The sequence below is a fragment of the Ambystoma mexicanum genome, chromosome 5q (genome assembly GCF_040938575.1).
Source record: "Ambystoma mexicanum isolate Mex_15411 chromosome 5q, UKY_AmexF1_1, whole genome shotgun sequence".
Classification (NCBI taxonomy): Eukaryota; Metazoa; Chordata; class Amphibia; order Caudata; family Ambystomatidae; genus Ambystoma; species Ambystoma mexicanum.
Genome location: NC_090933.1, coordinates 282,389,512 through 282,408,697, shown reverse-complemented (window position 1 = coordinate 282,408,697; position 19,186 = coordinate 282,389,512). Strand labels below are relative to the sequence as shown.

At 43.5% G+C, this 19,186-nt stretch overlaps 1 protein-coding gene across 1 annotated transcript in view; it reads left to right on the top strand.

Moving 5' to 3' along the window:
• Positions 1-2,932: 2,932 nt before the first annotated feature.
• DOK6 (docking protein 6) overlaps positions 2,933-19,186 on the top strand; it is a 2,936,428-nt gene continuing 2,920,174 nt past the window's right edge. Inside the window, exon 1 of the mRNA XM_069620782.1 lies at positions 2,933-3,672. Coding sequence (XP_069476883.1) covers positions 3,607-3,672 — 66 coding nt within the window. The 5' untranslated portion in view covers positions 2,933-3,606. The remainder of the gene's footprint in view (positions 3,673-19,186) is intronic.

The window sequence follows — 19,186 nt, the reverse complement described above, 5'->3', positions numbered from 1 at the left end:
TTCAGATATAGAAAATCATGGGATGAGTGTTGTTAGAATTCAAAACTAGCAGAGTTCCTGCCTAGTGTGTTAGAGCCAGTATAGACCCTAAAGACTTGGGTGACTGTCCTTCTGAAACCCATGACTCCTGTCCCGAAGGGGGGTGTCCATAATACCATAAGTAATCCTAAATGCTCTCTTTCACCTTTCAGGTGAACATGGAAGGTACAAAACAAAACTTCCCATTTATTCCCAGTGAATCCAAAGTCAGAAATATAAACCCTTACATCTCATTTGTATGTGTGTTGCAAAACAAAATTTGCCATTAATTCCCTTGTATCCCAAACTAGAATTACTAAGCATTTCTTCTCATTTGAATGTGTGTTGAGAAATGATTTCCCCATTTGAGTTCCTTTTCCCAACTGTGCCTTTCAAACGAAAGCCTAAAAATGAAATGTCCCACTGATTTCCTTGCCTCCCAAACCAGAGTCCAAAAGAACTGCCTGTCCTTTGAATGTGTGTTGCAAAACTATTTTTCCATTGTATTGTGAATGTTTTCTATTAGCTAAATTGAAATTAAAGTTGTTGTAAATTGGGACTGCATGTTTAAAAATTGTACCTGTGTGGTTTTAATAACAGACAGGAATTTGGAGTTGTGATATTGGGTGTTGCCATAGCATTTGTGGCTCATAATGGCTGCTAGTCTTCTTTGTCAAACCTTAAATAAATAAATAAATATTCTTACTATACACCGGCCTGGTACCTAGCCAATTGGTGACACAGGGTATTTGTTGGGCTGGGTGCGGGACAGGTTGGAGGCCTCATAAAAGTGAATCTGAAATAATGCTTTGGGCGCAGGGGGGGGGACTCCCTGAGTTGGGTGTGACCGCCTAATAAACTGCAACATGGTGTGCTCAGACCCCAGGTCTGCATAAACCTGTTCTGCCCATTGTGGCCTTCTTACACACATGTGCCCTTACTAGTATATTGCTCAAGTTTCAAATCCCCTTTGATGCAAACCATGCGTGACCTAGGTTTCTGAGAGCACTGTTTAAAATGTGCCATGCCATTGGTTGAGAATGATGTTCTTTACCCTAAAGGTGAGGTTGAGATAGGTGCTTACAGCTACTTGGCTCTCTTATGTTCTCTTACTGGATCTTCAAGGATGGCTTCCAGATTGCTGTTTTAGGCCCAATTAGGAGATGTGTTTCACCCGTTCATGTGGAAGCATTCTGACAGAGTTTACTGTGTTTGTTCTTGGTATGTTCCTCAAAGGAGCGCCTTTTGGCACTATTTTGATGTAGATGTAAAATAAATGTCAATAGAGTAAGTTATCCGTTAGAGGTTTTGAGTGGAAATTCCCATAGCGGAGCAAGAAGTTGCTGCTGATAGGATTAGATAAAGGCCAGACTTTAAGAATCCCTTCGTCATCGAAGATAGTGATATCATATAAATGGATTTCTTTTTGGTGGATGTTATTAGTGAATCTCAAGTGTGGGTCCGGGTTGTTGTTCCAGTCCTTGAATAGTATTATTATTTTTTTTCTGGTGCCTTGCCAAATGATCACTTTGCCATGTATGTATCATTTTCATGTGACAATATGGCGATGGAATCTGCGCTCAAAATGATATGATAAATGTGTTGTTCCTCAATTGACCCAACAAATAGGTTTGCTAAATTTAAGGAGTGCTGTTTCTCCCATTGTGGTTCCCTCAATCTGCTGCATCAAGCCCTCATTGAACCCGAAGATTTCTTTTTGTGCAATTTCAATGCATCAATTTTATTTCTGCAATCCTGCATATCGTAAATACCTCTTTATAATGGGCTGATAATGTCCCAAAAATCAGAGATGTTTTCCTGTACTGTTAGCCCAGCCAAAAGTTGTTTTTTTTAAGTGTGTTTAACCACCCTTGTCTGAAAACATGTTGTGATGCTAGTGAAGGGAGGTGTCATGCCTCCCCTTCACTTTCAGGGGGAAATGATGCAGGGAAGCCAGAGACACAAGCTCGTTGAGAATGTGCACTTCTCTGCTGCCCAAACTATTACCCTGTATTGTGCATGAAGATTCTAAGCACAGAAGGAGCTTTACAGGCCCTTCTGTGCAGGTTGTCTGAAAGTTACAGCAACTGTTTGCATCACTGCTGTACTGCTTGCATTTCCTTCCATGCCTCAGGGATGATTATGCATTTTAGTATTTCTTCTTTAAAATGGACACGAATTTTTTTTTTTTTTTTTTTTTAACATCTACACATATCCATAGCAGTGGCAAAGTAATGCTAGATATTTTCTGCAACATGCCGCATTGGGACGGTAATTACCACCTCCAGTATTCCTAGCAGAAATACCGCCCAAGGAGCACCAGTGCGTAGAATGCGAAGATGCTCTGGAAAAGCAGCTCGACGGTTCATTCTGCAACGCAAGTGAAGCTGAAAATGAAAAAAAAAATCAAGGTGAAACCGAGAGCTTCGCTAACTTTTGCGCCATGAGTTCGCTCCGAACCAGAGTGTCGCCAGTCAGAGGTTCCATTTTAAGAGTTTGCTTCACCAAGATGTTGCATTTTTTTTTCTTTAAACTGACGATTATGACGTCCTCTACCGTTGCCAGAAGGTTCTCCAAGTTTCCTAATTTCAAACTTTGGGCTGCATGTTGTCCATTCACAAACATATGTTTCAATTGTGTGGATGCGTATTTGTGCTTTTAAAATACCAGCGTCGGGGACTGTCTGACTGGCACGTGGGCTAGAATTAGGAGCTTCTGGACAGAGGCTGGACTCTGGGATTGTGCACCTGTTGGACACCGTTACAGCGGACAGGCACCTGGGAACGCAATGCCATGCCACTCAATCGTCTCCCAGAAACACTGTTCATATTCCATAACACTCCTAAAGGGAAGCGATGCAAACATGTCGCGCCTATAATTCGAATCTATACTTGCCCGGAATGAAAGGTGGAAACATGACGATGCAAACATGGGACGCGACGTCCGCGTGTTTGAAAACGAGAGAGCATGTCTTGTGCATGTGATGTATGTAAGCCGGGCGATGCAGCTGCGTGAAGAATCGCAGAGAAACCTGCTGGTCCGCTGACACACACACCCGCACACACGGGCTGGTGAATTGCCAGACACCCACATGACAGCGGCGGGGGAGTTCTTCGGTGGTGACCCGGCTCCAGAGGGAACGCACATCGTTACTCCAGGTGAATAGAGCTGAAGGCGGAGGCGTGGTTATCGCTACACGGGGGGGGCTCCCCACGGCTCCCCACCCCTCACCACCACGGCTGAGCTATCAGCCGGGCTGCCGCTTATCACTGAGCTCCCGCAGGACGCTGCATGCGAGCAGGGCATCCCCACCTCCGCTGCCCGCTCACTGACTGGCTGCCGGAGCAGCTCCTGCCAGGCTGTGGCTGTTTAGCACAGTGCGTGCAGGCGGGGAGCGTGCACCGCTCGTCGCGCTGCTGCCGCTGCCGCCGCCGCTGCCGCTACTGCGGGTGCTGATGCTGCGAGGAGGACCGGAAGGATGCGGCCGCCTAGGCAGTGAGACTGGCCGAACTGGGGGAGCTTGGATGCGCGCCGCGCCAAGGACTGGCACGGGGATTATTACAACGCAGGGGTCCCAGAACTGGTGCCATGGCCTCCAACTTTAATGACATAGTCAAGCAAGGCTATGTGAAAATCCGCAGCCGGAAGCTAGGGGTGAGTTTTTTCTGACTGCCCTGTCTTTTAGGAGCGACTGTAATGTGTTGTGCCAGAAAGGGCTCCGCTTCCGTTACCACGCTCTAGAATTGCGTTGGCTATGCATCGTGGAAACAGAATCATTGCACAATGATGATTGTTGTTGTTATCGTGATGCAATTGCAGCCCGTTGTTTTGGTCGCCTGCTCGGCGCTTGTCTGCCTTGTTTCCATACGGCTGGCTTTTTTATTTTATTTACTTCAGTGCTTTATCTTTTGCTCGCTGCAGCCCTCCTTTCCAATGGCAGTATTGTGTGTGGCAGGCACCTCCTTCTCCGTGTGGCAGTTCCATGCCGTGCACTCCCTTTCCCGTGAGCTGGCTGCGCTGAGTCAGATGGGATGCGTTTGCTTTTCTACTGGTCCAACTTTGTGTACCCGGGCTGCGAGATGAACCCCCCTCCCCCCACCCACCTGGCCTGAGAGCGTCTGCGTAGCGCCTGGTGCACCGCTTCCAGGCCATCCTACCAGTGTTCCCGAGCGCCCGGGACTGGTGCATGGAGAGGGCAGACAGACTGACAGAAGAGACAAGGTCACTCGCGGCGTATTAGCAACTTTACAGCTGCAAAACCTTCCGAAACTTCAGTGCAACCTTTATACACGCGTTCGTTTGTGAGTGACGTGTTAAAAAGATGTGTTACCACAACATGTTTTCTGTTATAAGTCGCTGCTGTGTACCTAAATGGAGGGGGGCAGGGGTTTTAAAACACGAATAAAAACACGTTTTGGCATATGAGCTGAAGTTGTTTTAATTGTGGATTTCCCATTTTTCCCATGGGGAAGGCAACTTCTTCAAGCGTGGCCCGTGAGAGATCCAGCCACGCATTCCATTGTATTGGGCGTCCATGCGCACATCTGCAGTTCCACGTGCTTTGCTGTTACAGCACCGACATGGCTAAGGAACAGGTCCTTCCTCGTTCCCCTTAAACTCTTTCCAGCTTGCTGGCGAATGGGCTCCTCAGATGGTAGTACGAAATAGAAGCTAAAGGCTAGCATCCAACGTGTGACGGCGAAGTGTGGAGTTCTGTGGTTGGCGGGAGATCTCAGAAATTCCCTTCAGGCAGGGGTGTTGCTAGGTCTGGAAAAGATCCGGGGTTACGCTAATTTTGGGACTGTCGGGACTCGGGGCTAACTACCCTTTTTGGTTGTAACCACAGAGCTTCTTTCCGGGAATACAACCAAAAGACCTGGGGCTATAGCCCCCTGAGCCCCCCCCCCCAGCAACCCCTCCGCCTTCAGGCCTGTCCTGGGCTCGGTAACTGGCCTGGTGGCGTCTCCGCTCCCGGCTGAGTTCTCAGAGGAGCGCCCGTTCTGTCTGGAGGGCTGCTGTCAAATACCGTTCAGTCAGGTGCCTTACACACAGACAGATATCATCGTGCCTGTATTCCTGAAAGAAAACAAGCCGAACGTCGCTGGAGGCTTATGCCGCCCTTGAATTGAAGCCTAACATATATATTTCAGGTGCCAATGCCAATCGAGGTCCACGACTCATAATATAGTACCACAGGCACAGAGGGTGAAAGTAAATTGACCTTCGTGCCCTAACAGTAGTGTGAAGTTTGAATTCTGTGCTTGTCAAATTACATCGCTGTACATCACAAACCATACAAGAAGAACCTTAAACCTGAATTCGCCCTCGTTTCTGTATTTCATAATCTTACTCTTTGTGCCCTGCACCCAGGCATTCTTAGTCAAGCCTTGCCTTATGCCTCTGTGAGACAGGAAATGACATGGGTCACCCTATACATGTAATTCTTTAGTATGTGGCTGGGACCATCCCATTTTTATGTTGCTCCAAAATAAAACTGTGATCTTTTTTCCAAAGACTTTACAAAGTTGTTTGTGGTTATTGTGTGATGTAACTATGACATACTGTGGCCACAAGAGGTGGGAGGCGGTCAATGGGGGATCGCCTTGCTATCTATTTTATGATCTTACTCTCTGTGTCCCGCACCCAGGCATTCTTAGTCAAGCCTTGCCACCCTCAAAGCTGCCACGTGGGAGAAACTCATTCACAACACGTCAAGGTATCCTAAGAGCAGGGACGTCATTTCACCGAAATGTTAGGGGTAGCGGACTTGACACCACACGACCCTTGACCTCTGATGACATCACAGGAAGTGATGTCATTTGACCCCACCCGAAGAGACAACACAGGAAGCAATGGAACACGACCTTTCACTCCTTGACAAAACAGGAAGTGGCATCACATAGAATTGTTCCTAATTACACTATGAAAAATATGGTTACAATATCATTGTTATGTGATATACATTTCATACAAGAATGGATCATCATATTTATCATTAATATCAGTGTGAATAGGCCCATATTACAAAATTACTGTGAATGCAAGCAGACGCCCAAGGCCAAATGATAATGATGTGCGACTTTATATTGAACAATTATACATACAAATATAATGCAATTAGTGTTGGTACTCATTTATCAACCTCAGGAGGATGAAAGGCTGAGTTGGCTTTGACGGGATTCGAACCTGCAATCTGCAGATCACACAAACATCACAGCAGCAAGCGTTCAACTCCCTGAGCTATCTTACCGACTTTAGCTATCTTACACGCTATAGTAAAATGAGCACGTCAGAAAGCAAATTACACTCTGTAGTGGATACCATTAAACTGGCAACTGAGATTTCATAGCAGGCCAGTTCATCTGCTGGTCTGATGAAAAGTTGGCCAAATGCCAAGCCTGCATGGATCTACTTTACAGGCTTCAGAGGTTGGCAAAATACATACCACTGGGAGGATTTATAACTGTGTATTAAAGCATTTAGAGTAGTGCAGGAAAAAGCATTCCCATGGCATCCTGTACTCTGGACACTTGTTACCTCATACCTTCAAACATACATCCTGAACAGCATGCCATGGAGATAGGGTCGATGGACACATTACAACAAAGCATTAATTGTGTCACAATGAAATCAAGGGCCACTTTATGTGCTATGGTCAAACATTTCTACACTGTACACAAGCTTTTAGGCACAAGGATTTTGTCAAGTGACCGAGGACACTGAAATGTAATGTCTTGTGATGACTGTAACATAGACAATGGCAGAAAAAAACAAGATATAATTGCAACTTGCGAAAAGCAAAATACATAGTCCAAAATGAATGCTTATTCTACTCTAAATGCTTTCTGGAGGTTTTTGTCTGCATTGTGAATTCGAGGTGTTTAAGAACCGACTAAATCAGCGAATCACCCCCTGAAGTGTGCCTGAAATAAACCTTTATTGAGTCTAGCCATTATTGTATAGAATTCCAGAAAGACAAATGATTTGTTATTCCTATTCTTGAATTTGTTACATGGATAGCATGGGAGATCACAGGGGTCGCAGGTGCGAGCCCTGTCGACCCCCAAATGACGTTTCTGCCTAAGAGGTTGGCACTGTGTATGGTGTGAGTTGTAGGCCCATGACTACTAAAAGAAAAGCAAAATCACAATCCCCAGAATGTCTTTCAAAAGTCCTGCCCTTGCTCAAGTTGCTAAATGTGATACTGATTCTCTTGAAAAAAAATGCCCTGTGGGTACGGTGTAGGAAGGACTGGCACCTACACAACACTGCTAGGGACAACACTGCTTCAGCAGACGCACCGACTGACTTTATGCTAGAGGTGGGCTTTTTTTCCTGTGAGTGACAGGACCATTGTCCAAACTCGAGGCCTCCAACAGGCCACCGTAGTCCCAGTCGTTAATGGTACACCCGTCCCTTAAAGTGCATGCTTTGAATTAACAGCTGCCATGCTCTGTGTCCGTCAAACATGGTGGCATGATGAGCCTGTCCCAACCTGCGAGTGTCCATGGGCTTTCCTTTCCCTGCTCCTCTAGAATGTCTTTCCTTCCCACACTCAGTAACATAGAAGGACTGCCTCAGACTCCACTACCCTCTAAGGGACTCCAGTGGTGCAGGACCTCACATCACATGTCCTCTTTATGTGACATGACTACAGAATGCTCCAGTCTCCGCTATTTTGCATTGAATGTCGGAGCAAGTGGTCACGGCTTCAAGATAGATTTTCCATACATGTGAAGAGCGTGCTTATCCTGCAGCAAGCTTTCCACATGAACTCTGCAGGCAGACCCAAGATATAGCCAATCTCCTGCGGGTGGCCCCTCCTTCCCAGCTTTAGTTCTCAAGCTTCCCCCCAGAGCTAGGCAAAACAGAACAGCTTCCGGAAAGCAGCCGAGGGAGTGGCTGTTCTCACAGGAGCCCGCAGATTGCTACCGCCTCGCGTTCCCTTTCCTTAGAGCGATCGCCAAAAGGCCTTTTGGAATGTGCAGATGACCAGTCACCTTGCGTTGCTCGGGGGGCTGATGGGGCTATAGCCCCGGGTCTCTTGGTTGTAGCCCCGGATAAAAGCTTAGGGGCTACAACCAAAAGGCTAGCGAGCCCCGAGTTCCAACGGTCCCGACTTTAGTGTAGCCCTGGATCTTTTCCAGACCTAGCAACACCCCATAAATTGATCCTTTTATGAAAAGCCACTAACAAATGACTCATTGGCGATGAGGTGCTTCTAAATCCCAGAAGTGGGGCGAGCATTGATGAGAAAGCTTATAGGCTGCAGAACTTGGGTCTTGCTGACAAAGTGCCATCCGCGGAAAAGGGGAGAGTCCTGGCAAACATGTCTGTAGGCCACTGAAATGGGCTTATTGCTCACTAAATGTTTACAGGCCACAGAAATGATCTATATAGACGAGTGTTTGTATAGGCCTTGGAGTGGAGACGGTGGCCGGAAAAGTGTGTGCAGAAACAGAAATGGGGTTAGTGCTGGTTAAAATGCGTGCAGGCTTCAGAGTTGGTGTATTGATGATGAAATGTGTGCAGGTGGCAGATATGAGACTAGTACCGAGGCACATTTTTGTTGGACGCTCAGAAATGGGGTGGGTGCTGATAACGTGGGCAGATGTATTCGTGCGTGTTAGGCACGTGAGTGTGCTGGCCTCCAGAGCAGCTGTGAACACAGTGTTACCCATTGTCGTGAAGTACTTGTTTATTTACTTATTTATTGGGGTTCTATACAATACAACACTCAGCAGAGGCCTGCTCCAGAGTTGGCGCCTAGAAAATATCTGATTGCTCACGTGTCTCCCAACCAAAATCAGGCTGTGTAAACTCATGTGGCGCACTCGGGTTGACGAGCCTTTTTGCTAAAACCTCCGGTTTCGTTGACATCACAGGCACCTTGATTTAAACTAGCCAATGCCTGTTTATAGGTCAACGTGAATGTGTTGTGTACGGCTTTACTGGAGGCCGAATTCGACCTATGCAGCACAGAGAGTAAAATATGACTCACACGTCACGTGATAATAGGCATCTTGTTTCATTTTTCTTGATGTTCGGGGGGAGACGTAAGGCAACCCTGATGTCTCAGAATGAATACAAAATATCGCACGACTTTCTCTAAACTGTACCCTTGCTGTGGCATTGGCCTGTGTGCGTCCCAGGGTGCTTGTGTGTGATATTCCTCGAAACGAGCTAGAGTGGCACAGTTCTTTTCCTCTCATACTCCGCCAACCAGAGCAGTAGTTTTGCAGCAGGCCCGCTGCAGTGGCCGCGGGATATATTGCCAGGCCTTTAGGCTACGTTTCCGCTCCTTTCATTTACAGAAAACACCCTCCTGCGCTCTGTGCAGGGACCGAGATTGATGGAGGTCGCCCATACATGGAAATGTGTTTCATTTCCATGCACAGCGCGGAACAGCCGCCGACGCCGTGGGCTGCGTCAATAGTATTTATAAGAAACAAAAGATGGGATGTCACGCTACAGCGCTCTGGGGGGTCTATATGTCGTATCAGTCTTAATGGACAACCCACAGACGTTAATATAGCTTCGAGTATAGGTAGAGTGGGCCGGGGGCAGTAGAACAGAGGCGTAGACCGGGTAGGGCCTGAGCGGGCATGGCCCACCCAAAATCTGTAAATGCCCACTGAGCAGCACTGTCTGGGCATTTACAGATGTTAATGTCACCGCCGTGGGTCCAACTACATTAGCTTCAGGCTCCACTTGCGAGACAATCCTTGCCACGCCTAGAATACATAATATTACAACATGGAGGTACATTAGAATGTATAATACTGTAGAGTACTCAGCGTTTTTATAAGATATGTTTGGGTGGGGGGAGTACTGTCTGACACAATGAATCCACAGCTTTTCCATCATGGGTCCGTGCCCTTTTAATACCTTCAATATTATCTGTTTTTGTGTGTGATTTTTGTGTGCCCGGGTGCCTTCTGACCCTCACAGGAAGAGCCCATTGCTATAATTGTAATGGCGCCCCTCTCCCAAATAACCTATCTGACCAGCAGTTTTCATAGACATATAGCCACTGAGGGTCTGGTAAGAGGGCACAGTGGGGTTGATAGCATTTTGGTGGTAGGTGGGTTACCACAACAGTCAACAATCCTTTGCTTCCCAGCTATTACCCTATGCTGGGATAGATCGCGCTAGACCCCGCCCACATGACCTCATGCTGAACTCTTGACTTTCCGTCTTTGGGATGTGAAAGGGCAACGATGACCCGTAGGCTTTCTTTGTGTGAAGTTGAATCCTGGTACGGCCCAGATTTACCTTGGCATCATTAAGTCTGCCCCCGAAGGCCGCGCGCAGCCTTCTGTGCTGTGACTCAGCTAAGCCTCTCCAATGCGCCTCGCGATGATTACTTTCAGTGGGAATCACCCATAAAGTATACAATTAAGGACCACTCTTGGAATTGGATATTGATTAAACGCGCGCTGGAGCTGGCACGCGGCCATAAATCCCAGACCCTCTTTAGAGAATGGTTTTGGTTGCCTGGATTTGGTCGCCTGGTTTCAACTCTTTGTGTCAAACTGATAATTCTAGTTTGTGGTCAGGCGACTAAACTGCCCGTGACGTGCGGTCCAAATTGATTTTTTGGCTATATCTTTATCTTGATGGTATGAATTTAGTTATAGTACGTGCATCATTGCTGAAACCCAATTACACTTCTGGAAGCATGACTCTGCAATATATCACTGCTTGGCTTTCTTAACGACTCTACCCTTACACCCACCTTCTTTCGCTTTGCTGCTTTATATAACTCTCCGCTCTGAGCATCGAGGAAAGCTTCTTGGTCATTGTGCCAGTGTCTTTAGCCTTGTCATTGCTTCAATGACTTCCTTTTCAAAATGCATCATTTTAACAACCATATCAAATTTTTGATTTCACACATTTTAACAATAGACATCTCAATTTTTTTATTGTATTTTGTAGTTTTTCTATTTTAACCCCTTGAAGAGAACCTCTTCGAAGGACTATTAACCAGGGGTGAGCCAGCAACATGTAAGGGTAGGTTGGGTTTGATGAAGGGAAAGGAAGGGAACGTTAGTTACATAGGGCCTGTTTGCAAGGCAATTTTCAATGGGATTGCACCATTATAAAAGACTTTTTTTGTAAATCAGGCCCACATTGTTATCCATCCATAGCAGATATAGAAAATGCCAGGCAAATATTGCATCAATATAGAAATGGGCAATGAGCCGTAAAGTAAATCAAGTGCGTAAAAGTCTTGCTTAAAAGTCAGCTCATTTTCCACAATGTGTATGTTGGGGAGGAGGGGTGGATCGTAAGTTACTATCCTGCCTCGCCCTTCCTCTCCACCGTAAAAATACTCCAGCATTTGCGCCAGCATGCATTTACAAGCAAAAATCAGGGGGGTTCCTTGGGAATCCATTGTAAACCCTGCCTGCCACGCATACTTGGCAGGTGGCATTTACTCAGTTTGCACGTCCGAGTGCAAAAGGGCAGCCTACAAGCATGTGCGTCACATTTTTGCACTTTACATTTGCACTCCACTATGCAAATGTTGACAATTTCATGGGGGGGGGTCATGCCTACACAAAAACGTAATTTATGGGGAAACTCGATAATGAGTCTTATAAGTACCCTGTCCAGGGGTGTGTCAAAGGGTAGCAGTTCAAGTGCCTGAAGAGGAAGTAGAATGGGTGGCAGAGATAATGGCACTGTGGTGTTGCAAATCCAGCAAGTTACCAGTTTCCCCATGGGATACTAGAAATATTTAGTCTGAGAAGGTTAGTTTGAATGCACTAAGTTATTTGCCTCTTTCTGAATGTCTCCAAGGTAGCCTCCAGTGTGAGCTCTCTTGGAAGCTTTTTCCAGTTTTTTTATCCCTCTATTGCTAGGAGTCTGCTACCCTATCACATTCTCATCCTCTGAAATAGTCCTAATTGCAATTTTATGTGAAACCTTCATCGAGCCGCGCCGCCTCCCCCCTTTCATGTTTGGGTGCATTCAAAACCTGAATAAATTATACAGATGTGAGTTTACATGTTTCATGCTTTAATGGAACTACCGTTGTAGTCCCAGACCACGGCATCTCAGTTTCAGCAGTTTGTCAGGGCATAACCTGTATAGAATAGAAATGCAACAATTCTTCACCAGTTCACACTGCCCCTAGCTGGCCATTTCAAATTATATTATTTTCCTGAAAATGAACCCAACTTGATCTTTCTACCCAGCCTCAGGGGTGTGGCTAGGTCTGGAAAAGACCCAGGGCTACGCTGATGTCGGAACAGTCGGGACTGGGGGCTAGCTAGTATTTTGGTTGTAGCTCATGAGATTCTATCCGGGGCTAAAACCAAAAGATCAGGGGCTATAGCCCCCTTAGTCACCCCCTAGCAACGCCTCTGCCCAGCCTGACCTTTAGTGCGTACCCTCCAATGTATCATCTGCTTAGATAAAGGAACGTACATTTGGAGCCAATGCTGTACCCCGCTTCTAGTCTTGGTACGACACACGCTATGGCATGCACATTCAGCCATTTTGAATTAGCCAAGGATTGACCAGCTTCACAGCCTCGTGGGTAATTTTATTAATTTCAATTTTCAAGTTTGTTTATTGGCTAATTTTATTAAACATGATGACTGGATCCAGGGGCCCATCAATGCTTACACTTAACGTGGTTCGTGTCTCATGCATGCAATTTTAAACACCCTTAAAGCGGAGTGTAAAAGTAAAGAGTAAATGAAGGCACAATGACGTTTACTCTTCATTTCTGCCTCCACTTTGGAAGAAATAAGACCGCCTGCAGATATGCTTTGCAGATGGTATTTTATAATGGATTCCAGCGGAATCCGCCTGTGATACACCAAGGCGTATTCCATTGGTATCTTTGCTTTACATCTGCACGAATATCACATGCGGGTGTAAAACGAAATGCTCTCCTGAGTGTGCGGAGGAAAATAAAATCCTATCTCTGCTTTGCTTCCCACCCACACCTCAGGACAACTCTAACATGAACTGGAGCGTAACCTGTAAAGTCCCTTTACGCTGTCCGTTTACGCTCCATTTGCCTAGAAAATGACCCCCAATGTGTGCTCTACGGTTGACAATTTATGTGCACAACTTCCCTATTCTTAAATGTCTATTTGTGTAGCAGCCGGTGCTGCTTTATCACAGTTTACTTGGCCAAATCAGAGAGGGGCTCCAGGTGTTTCCCAAATCCACGCCAACTTGCAATGTATCAAGTTTTATAGAGAGTTCTGTCTTCTTCAAACCCAGGTGCTAAATAACGTAGTGACGAAAAAACGAAGGGCATTCTTGCTGCCACAGCTATCAATGCTGCATACCCATGTCAGGGAGACATTAATGTAACTTTTAGCACCGTGCAAAGTGACTTTGCTCTGCAAAAATACCCTTTGAACCGCCGTGAATCTGGGTGCTTGTTGGCATTACAAAGGTTCCATGAATTAGGCCCTCATTGTCTTCACTGACTGACACAACCATCACTGGAAAAGGCCTTGCAAATGGTTCCTTACCGTTGTGATTTCCTCTGAAAGAAAGGAAATTAACATTACATTATTCATTGAATACTTCAACGTTTACATATAATACTTATGAATAGGGTAAGCAAACAGAAGTGCGTGTGTGTGTGTGTAAGTGAGAGAGCGGGAGACTGCTTTCACCGTAAGAGTAATCTATTTGTAAATGTCAGGCATGTGCTCACATTGGAAACAGCAGAGCAAGATAATGGAGAATATTCTTTGGGGAGTAAGTGTAGTACAGTAGGGATATATGAAGGTCAATCAGAAGAAAATATTATTCTCTTAATGTATTATTCATACCAATGCAGTGCAGCCACTCATTCCTACGTAGCTGACATTAAAATACAGCTTTACGATGGCAGTGACGTCAGAGCAGGGAAGCAACACACGATCCCGTTTAGGATGCTATTTTATAGAAAGGGCTGTACTTTTCGAGGCACATTTAGATTTACAAATAAAATCACATTGTGGCATTTTACAAATACGACTACAAAAGGAGAACAAGGAACTCGGTCGGAGAGGGCGTGAACATATTCAGGAAAGAGAAAGGAAAAAAAATCCCCATATCTCTCAAATCATATAATTGCAGAAAAATAGTGCAAGAATCCCCCCACAATAAAACTCTATTGAAATATTGGGTTTATATTGCAAACACACATTTTAACAAAACACCACTAAAACACAAACTCCCACATTTGCACGTTGGCTAACAAACCAAGGGCCCGATTCATGGATTTTTTTTCACGGTTCAAAGTGGCTTTGCACTGCTGAAAACTGACTTTGCACTGTGGATACAAACCCTGTTTCATGGAACTGTGCAATGCACACTTTTGCAGGGCAAAGTCATGTTGTACTGTAAAAGTGAATATGCACTGACTTTGCATGGACTTTGCACTGCAATAATACACTTTGCACAGTTCCATGAATCAGGGTTGTGTCGGCAGTGCAAAGTCACTTTAAACTGTGCAAATAGCTTGTAGCGTTGCAGGCCTGATATACAAAGCATTTTCAATGTGATTGCAAGTTTTTAAATCTGGTCCATAGTGTAGTATACTGAGCTGTACATATGTTTAGATATTTAAGTCCCTTTGAAGCATGGGACCTTATCCAGGGAGAAGTAACAGGGCTGGGTGAAGTTGTTAGATTCCATTTTGGCATACCCAGAACCAAAATCTGTCCAATGTTCTTGTGTATCGAAAAGAGCAGCACAAAGTTTATATGCCACTGCACACACCAAAAAGAGCCATGCTTGTGCCACTGTGAGAACCTTGCATAAAACAGAAAGAGCGGTGCACATTTTCTCATGCCGCTGCACGAATTTAGTATGAATCGAAACAAAAACTGTGCAAAGTTTCTCACGGCACTGAGTGGAACTTAGCATGCTGTGGAAAAGACAGTGCATAGTTTCTTGTGTCGCTGCACAAAACTACCAAGGATCAAAAAAGACACAAAAAAGACACAACATTTCTCATGTCGCTGTGTGAACCTACCATTAATCAAAACCATATGCAAAGTTTCTAGTGGCACTGCGTGAAACTTGCACGCTTTGGAAAATCCCACACATGTTTCTCATGTCACTGCACGAAACTAGCACAGATCAGAAAAAAAGTCCCATGCAAATTTCTCATCTTGCTGCATGAAACCAGCATGGAAATGAATCACCACACTCTGCGTGAAACTGCACAAAACCAGGTGAAATTTCAGTGGCATAGGAAATGTAATGCTGATTTTGTGGAACGGCCAGAAGCGTATTCCATTGAGAATTCCACATTTTTCACTTTGAAGGTAGAAATTTTGGCCACCCCTGGTATCTCTATCCCAACATCATTAGGGGATGGTTGTTTCATAAGTAATATATCTGCATAGACATCTTTACTATCACTTTCCCCCAAAGAAGGCGACAAACCAAAGGGATTATGTAGTGTGTTTTCTTATATTTTTAGGTAATGGTTCACTCATATGTGACACACTGATCTACCGCCCCCCATTTAGAAAATCCCACCCCACAATTCAGGGCAAAGAACTGACAGTGTGGTATTCAAAAATCAAAATCTATTTAAAAGACTAGTTTAATTTTCGAGAAACTGGGTCTCCAGATTTACCCTGGGGCCCACTATTATATGGTACATATAGAATTTTGCAAATTAAAGTTTACCTGCCAGCACGCATCTCACTATTACAAGTCCACACAGTCATTCACTTTCAATCACAACAATAGCCCAATAAACATGCTGTATTCTAATAAACACTACCTCAGACCATTTTTCTTTACATTGATCTGTTTGTATACATCCTCAACTGTTCAATTGAACATTAGGCATAAGACAAGTATGGTGCTGAAGAAATCAACATCACTTATATGCAAACATATCTATACATCAACTCACGTGTGCAGGTGGAAGGGAGTTAATGTATTAAATATGTAGATGTTGCCATATATGCAATAATCGGCTATCAAAGGAATATGTTTTAAGCCATTAACATGCAAAAGATGGCTTGTTTGCATTGGCTCACAAATGTTTGAATTCAAATGCAATGTTCACAGGAATCTATATGTTCAGTTTGGAACACCCATGCATCCCACATTTTCGGAATGCATGGGTGCACTTCTCTTTACACATGTGTATGTGACTTTCATTAAACCTGGATCTCATCTTTCATTTATCGGTGTGTGTGTGTGTGCATGCGTGTGGCTTTGATTGCACATGAATGTAATCCTTTCTACCAAAAGCATGCACAGTTTTAAAAAGGGCATATATGTACGGTTTTCAGTTTCTTTATATTTCTGGGCTGGAGATGTACTATTCTCCAGTAGCTGATATTTAGTTGAAAACACTCTTCCCTCCCAAACCACACTAGATTCAGCCTAGGCATTGAAAGACAGGAGAATGCAGAGGATTTGCAATTTGCACAATTATCAATGAATAGAGTGAATTCTTTTAACATGCATTTCGGCGTGCAAACACCCAGGTTATGCTATGGTCTTTACTGGTGGCATTAAGTGGATGATATCATCCAAGGTGATGGTGCTTGACTTTGTACTATGACCCATCATGATTCAACACCACTACCACTACATTTACAAACAATTACACAGGCAATCATTTACAAAGGCAATCCTACTTTAAAGTGGCAGTCAAGATGTATTTAGTTCTGAATGTATTTTTTCAATTCCAAGTCAATTTGTCCTTTAAAGGCCAACCTCTCACTTTGAATTAGCAAATATATATATATATATTCTTTTTCTTCTTCACGGAACAAACGTTAGTTAAAGTGCAGTTAAGTTGACCAGATTTAACACAACAAACCCCTTGAAATTCAGTGGATGTGGGACGTCATGACCAGCTTAACTCAGCGCGCTCTGGTTGATGGCCACCATAATGCCATGTTCCCAATAATGCCATTTTGTATGTCATTGTGAATCCTTTCTCTTATAATATGTATGTGCTCATGGGCTTTGCAACAGGAACGCGATAGTGTTTTAAAAAATAGCCAATGGGGCGGAAAAAATGATGGTGTAACAAAAGGTCTCATAGTGTTCTAAAACATACAGTGCCATGGACAAAGGCTCTGCTGACTGGCCTTGGGCAACGGCCATGGCTAGTGGTCTGGTATTGTAAAAAATACAGTGGACATGGCTATTGGTCTGGTGGTGTTCTAAAATATACAGTGGGCATGGCCAAAGGCCATAGCTAGTGGTCTAGCTTTTGAATCAGGCATTAAGCTCATACCCTCCTATTACTTTCCCGAAAGGGTCCCCTCTGAAAACCTTATCAGCCCCTAATCTAATTCAGACTACACCAATTATGAATAATTGATTATCCAGAAAAAATGCAACCGTGGGTTTCTTTAAATGTAATAAGTGTAAAATGTGTGATTTTGTTCTCACAAATTCTGAAATTGAGATTTCTGGTGGAAAATGTAGGATTATTAAACATAAAATGACTAGTTTTTTGACATTTGACATATACACTATTAAATAAACTTGTAGACTTGATACATAGAATAAACAATACAAACCTTAAAATTAAGGATTCTACAGCATTATCGTGACATAACAAATGCAGTTATCACTGATCCTATGGCTACTCACTTTTTGGAGAAACATAACAGATATATAAGAATATGATCATTCTCATCCCCTGAATCTGATAAGAACTATCTGATTCCTGTTTGGTGATGTAACAAATTATTGCTTTTGTTCTCTTCTTTTATCGTTTACATGTTTTTAATATAAGCTTGGATGGCCCCTTTTTATTGTCTTGCAGCAAAGTGCGATTATGTTGCAGCATGTTATATTGCTGCACTAATGCTCTTTTGCACATTTAAATGAGCCACACAATTGCAACTTTAAACTTTAATAGCTTTGGTTTGCACATATTATCATATTTTTCACTTGCATATTTGCACAGATGTGGCTAAGAATTGGATACTACGGTTTTCTTTATCCTTTTGTGCTGTACATTGCTTGTTTTCACTATGTAGCATATTTGCACTTTGGTTTTTTGGACATACTTTTGAGTGTTTATACAGTGGCTCTCTCACACATGTGGCTGGTCTCTTGGTGATTATCTACCTTGAGAGATAGAGGGTAATTTGGGTTATACTCAGAATTGCACATTGAATAATTATGTTGAGACTGTTAGTCTATTACACCTTTCTGCAATAGCCATTTAAGGGGTAAACCAAGTCTTTGCACATGCACTTCATGATACTTTGGTATTTGAATTAATATTAATTGACAATATGATTAGAGTGTTTTTCTTTAATACCTCCGTATAGGATTTAAGACAATATATAGGCACTTTCCTACATTTAGATTTATAGGATGTCAGAGTATATGTATGTATATTTTTTGATGCATGCTTGAGCGGCTGTCCAGCGAGTTTGCTCTCAATTATACAACTAGAATCGGTGTGAATTAGATCTGGAGTCTGGATCATTGTATTCAGATTTAAGAATTCAGCTCAATATGATATTATACACTTGCATTTTAAGCTTTAAATTTGTATTTAAAATTCCATTGTGAATGAACACTTATAGTTTGCATTGTATATTAGTTATGAAAACATGGGTTCAAAAGTTGGCAATTGCCATTTGTTGTTACATTGAACTATGTTGATGTGGATACTAGTACAAGATGGTGGAATTGTTCCACACGCAGTTGCTATGGATACCTGGAAAGTCACATGATGTAGTAATGAAGAGGAAGTGTTTCCCATTTAAAACTTTCTTTAGAGAAGAAATACAGAGTTTAAAGTTTAACCTGCCTGAAAAAGTCATAGTCACGGACAGAACGTGTGGCAATCAACCATGTGGGTGCTATCTATGCATCTGCTATGACTGTTAGAAAGTTATGTTATCTCACATTTTATCATGACAATTTAATTGTATGGTGATCGTCTATTCTCTTTACCCTTCTGTCCGACCTCTAATAATGGTAAAACACTTAAATAAGTAACAGCCAAAAAACACAAAAATAAACAAACTGAAAAAACTGTGAAATTACTCATCAATTACAATACACAAAATTAGACACTTCGTCACATTGTCTGACTGTGTCTATGTGACATACTGTCTAATTTTGTGTATTGTAATGAATGTGTAATTTCACAGTTTTTTCAGTTTGTGTATGTTTTTTGGGGTTTTTGGGTGTCACA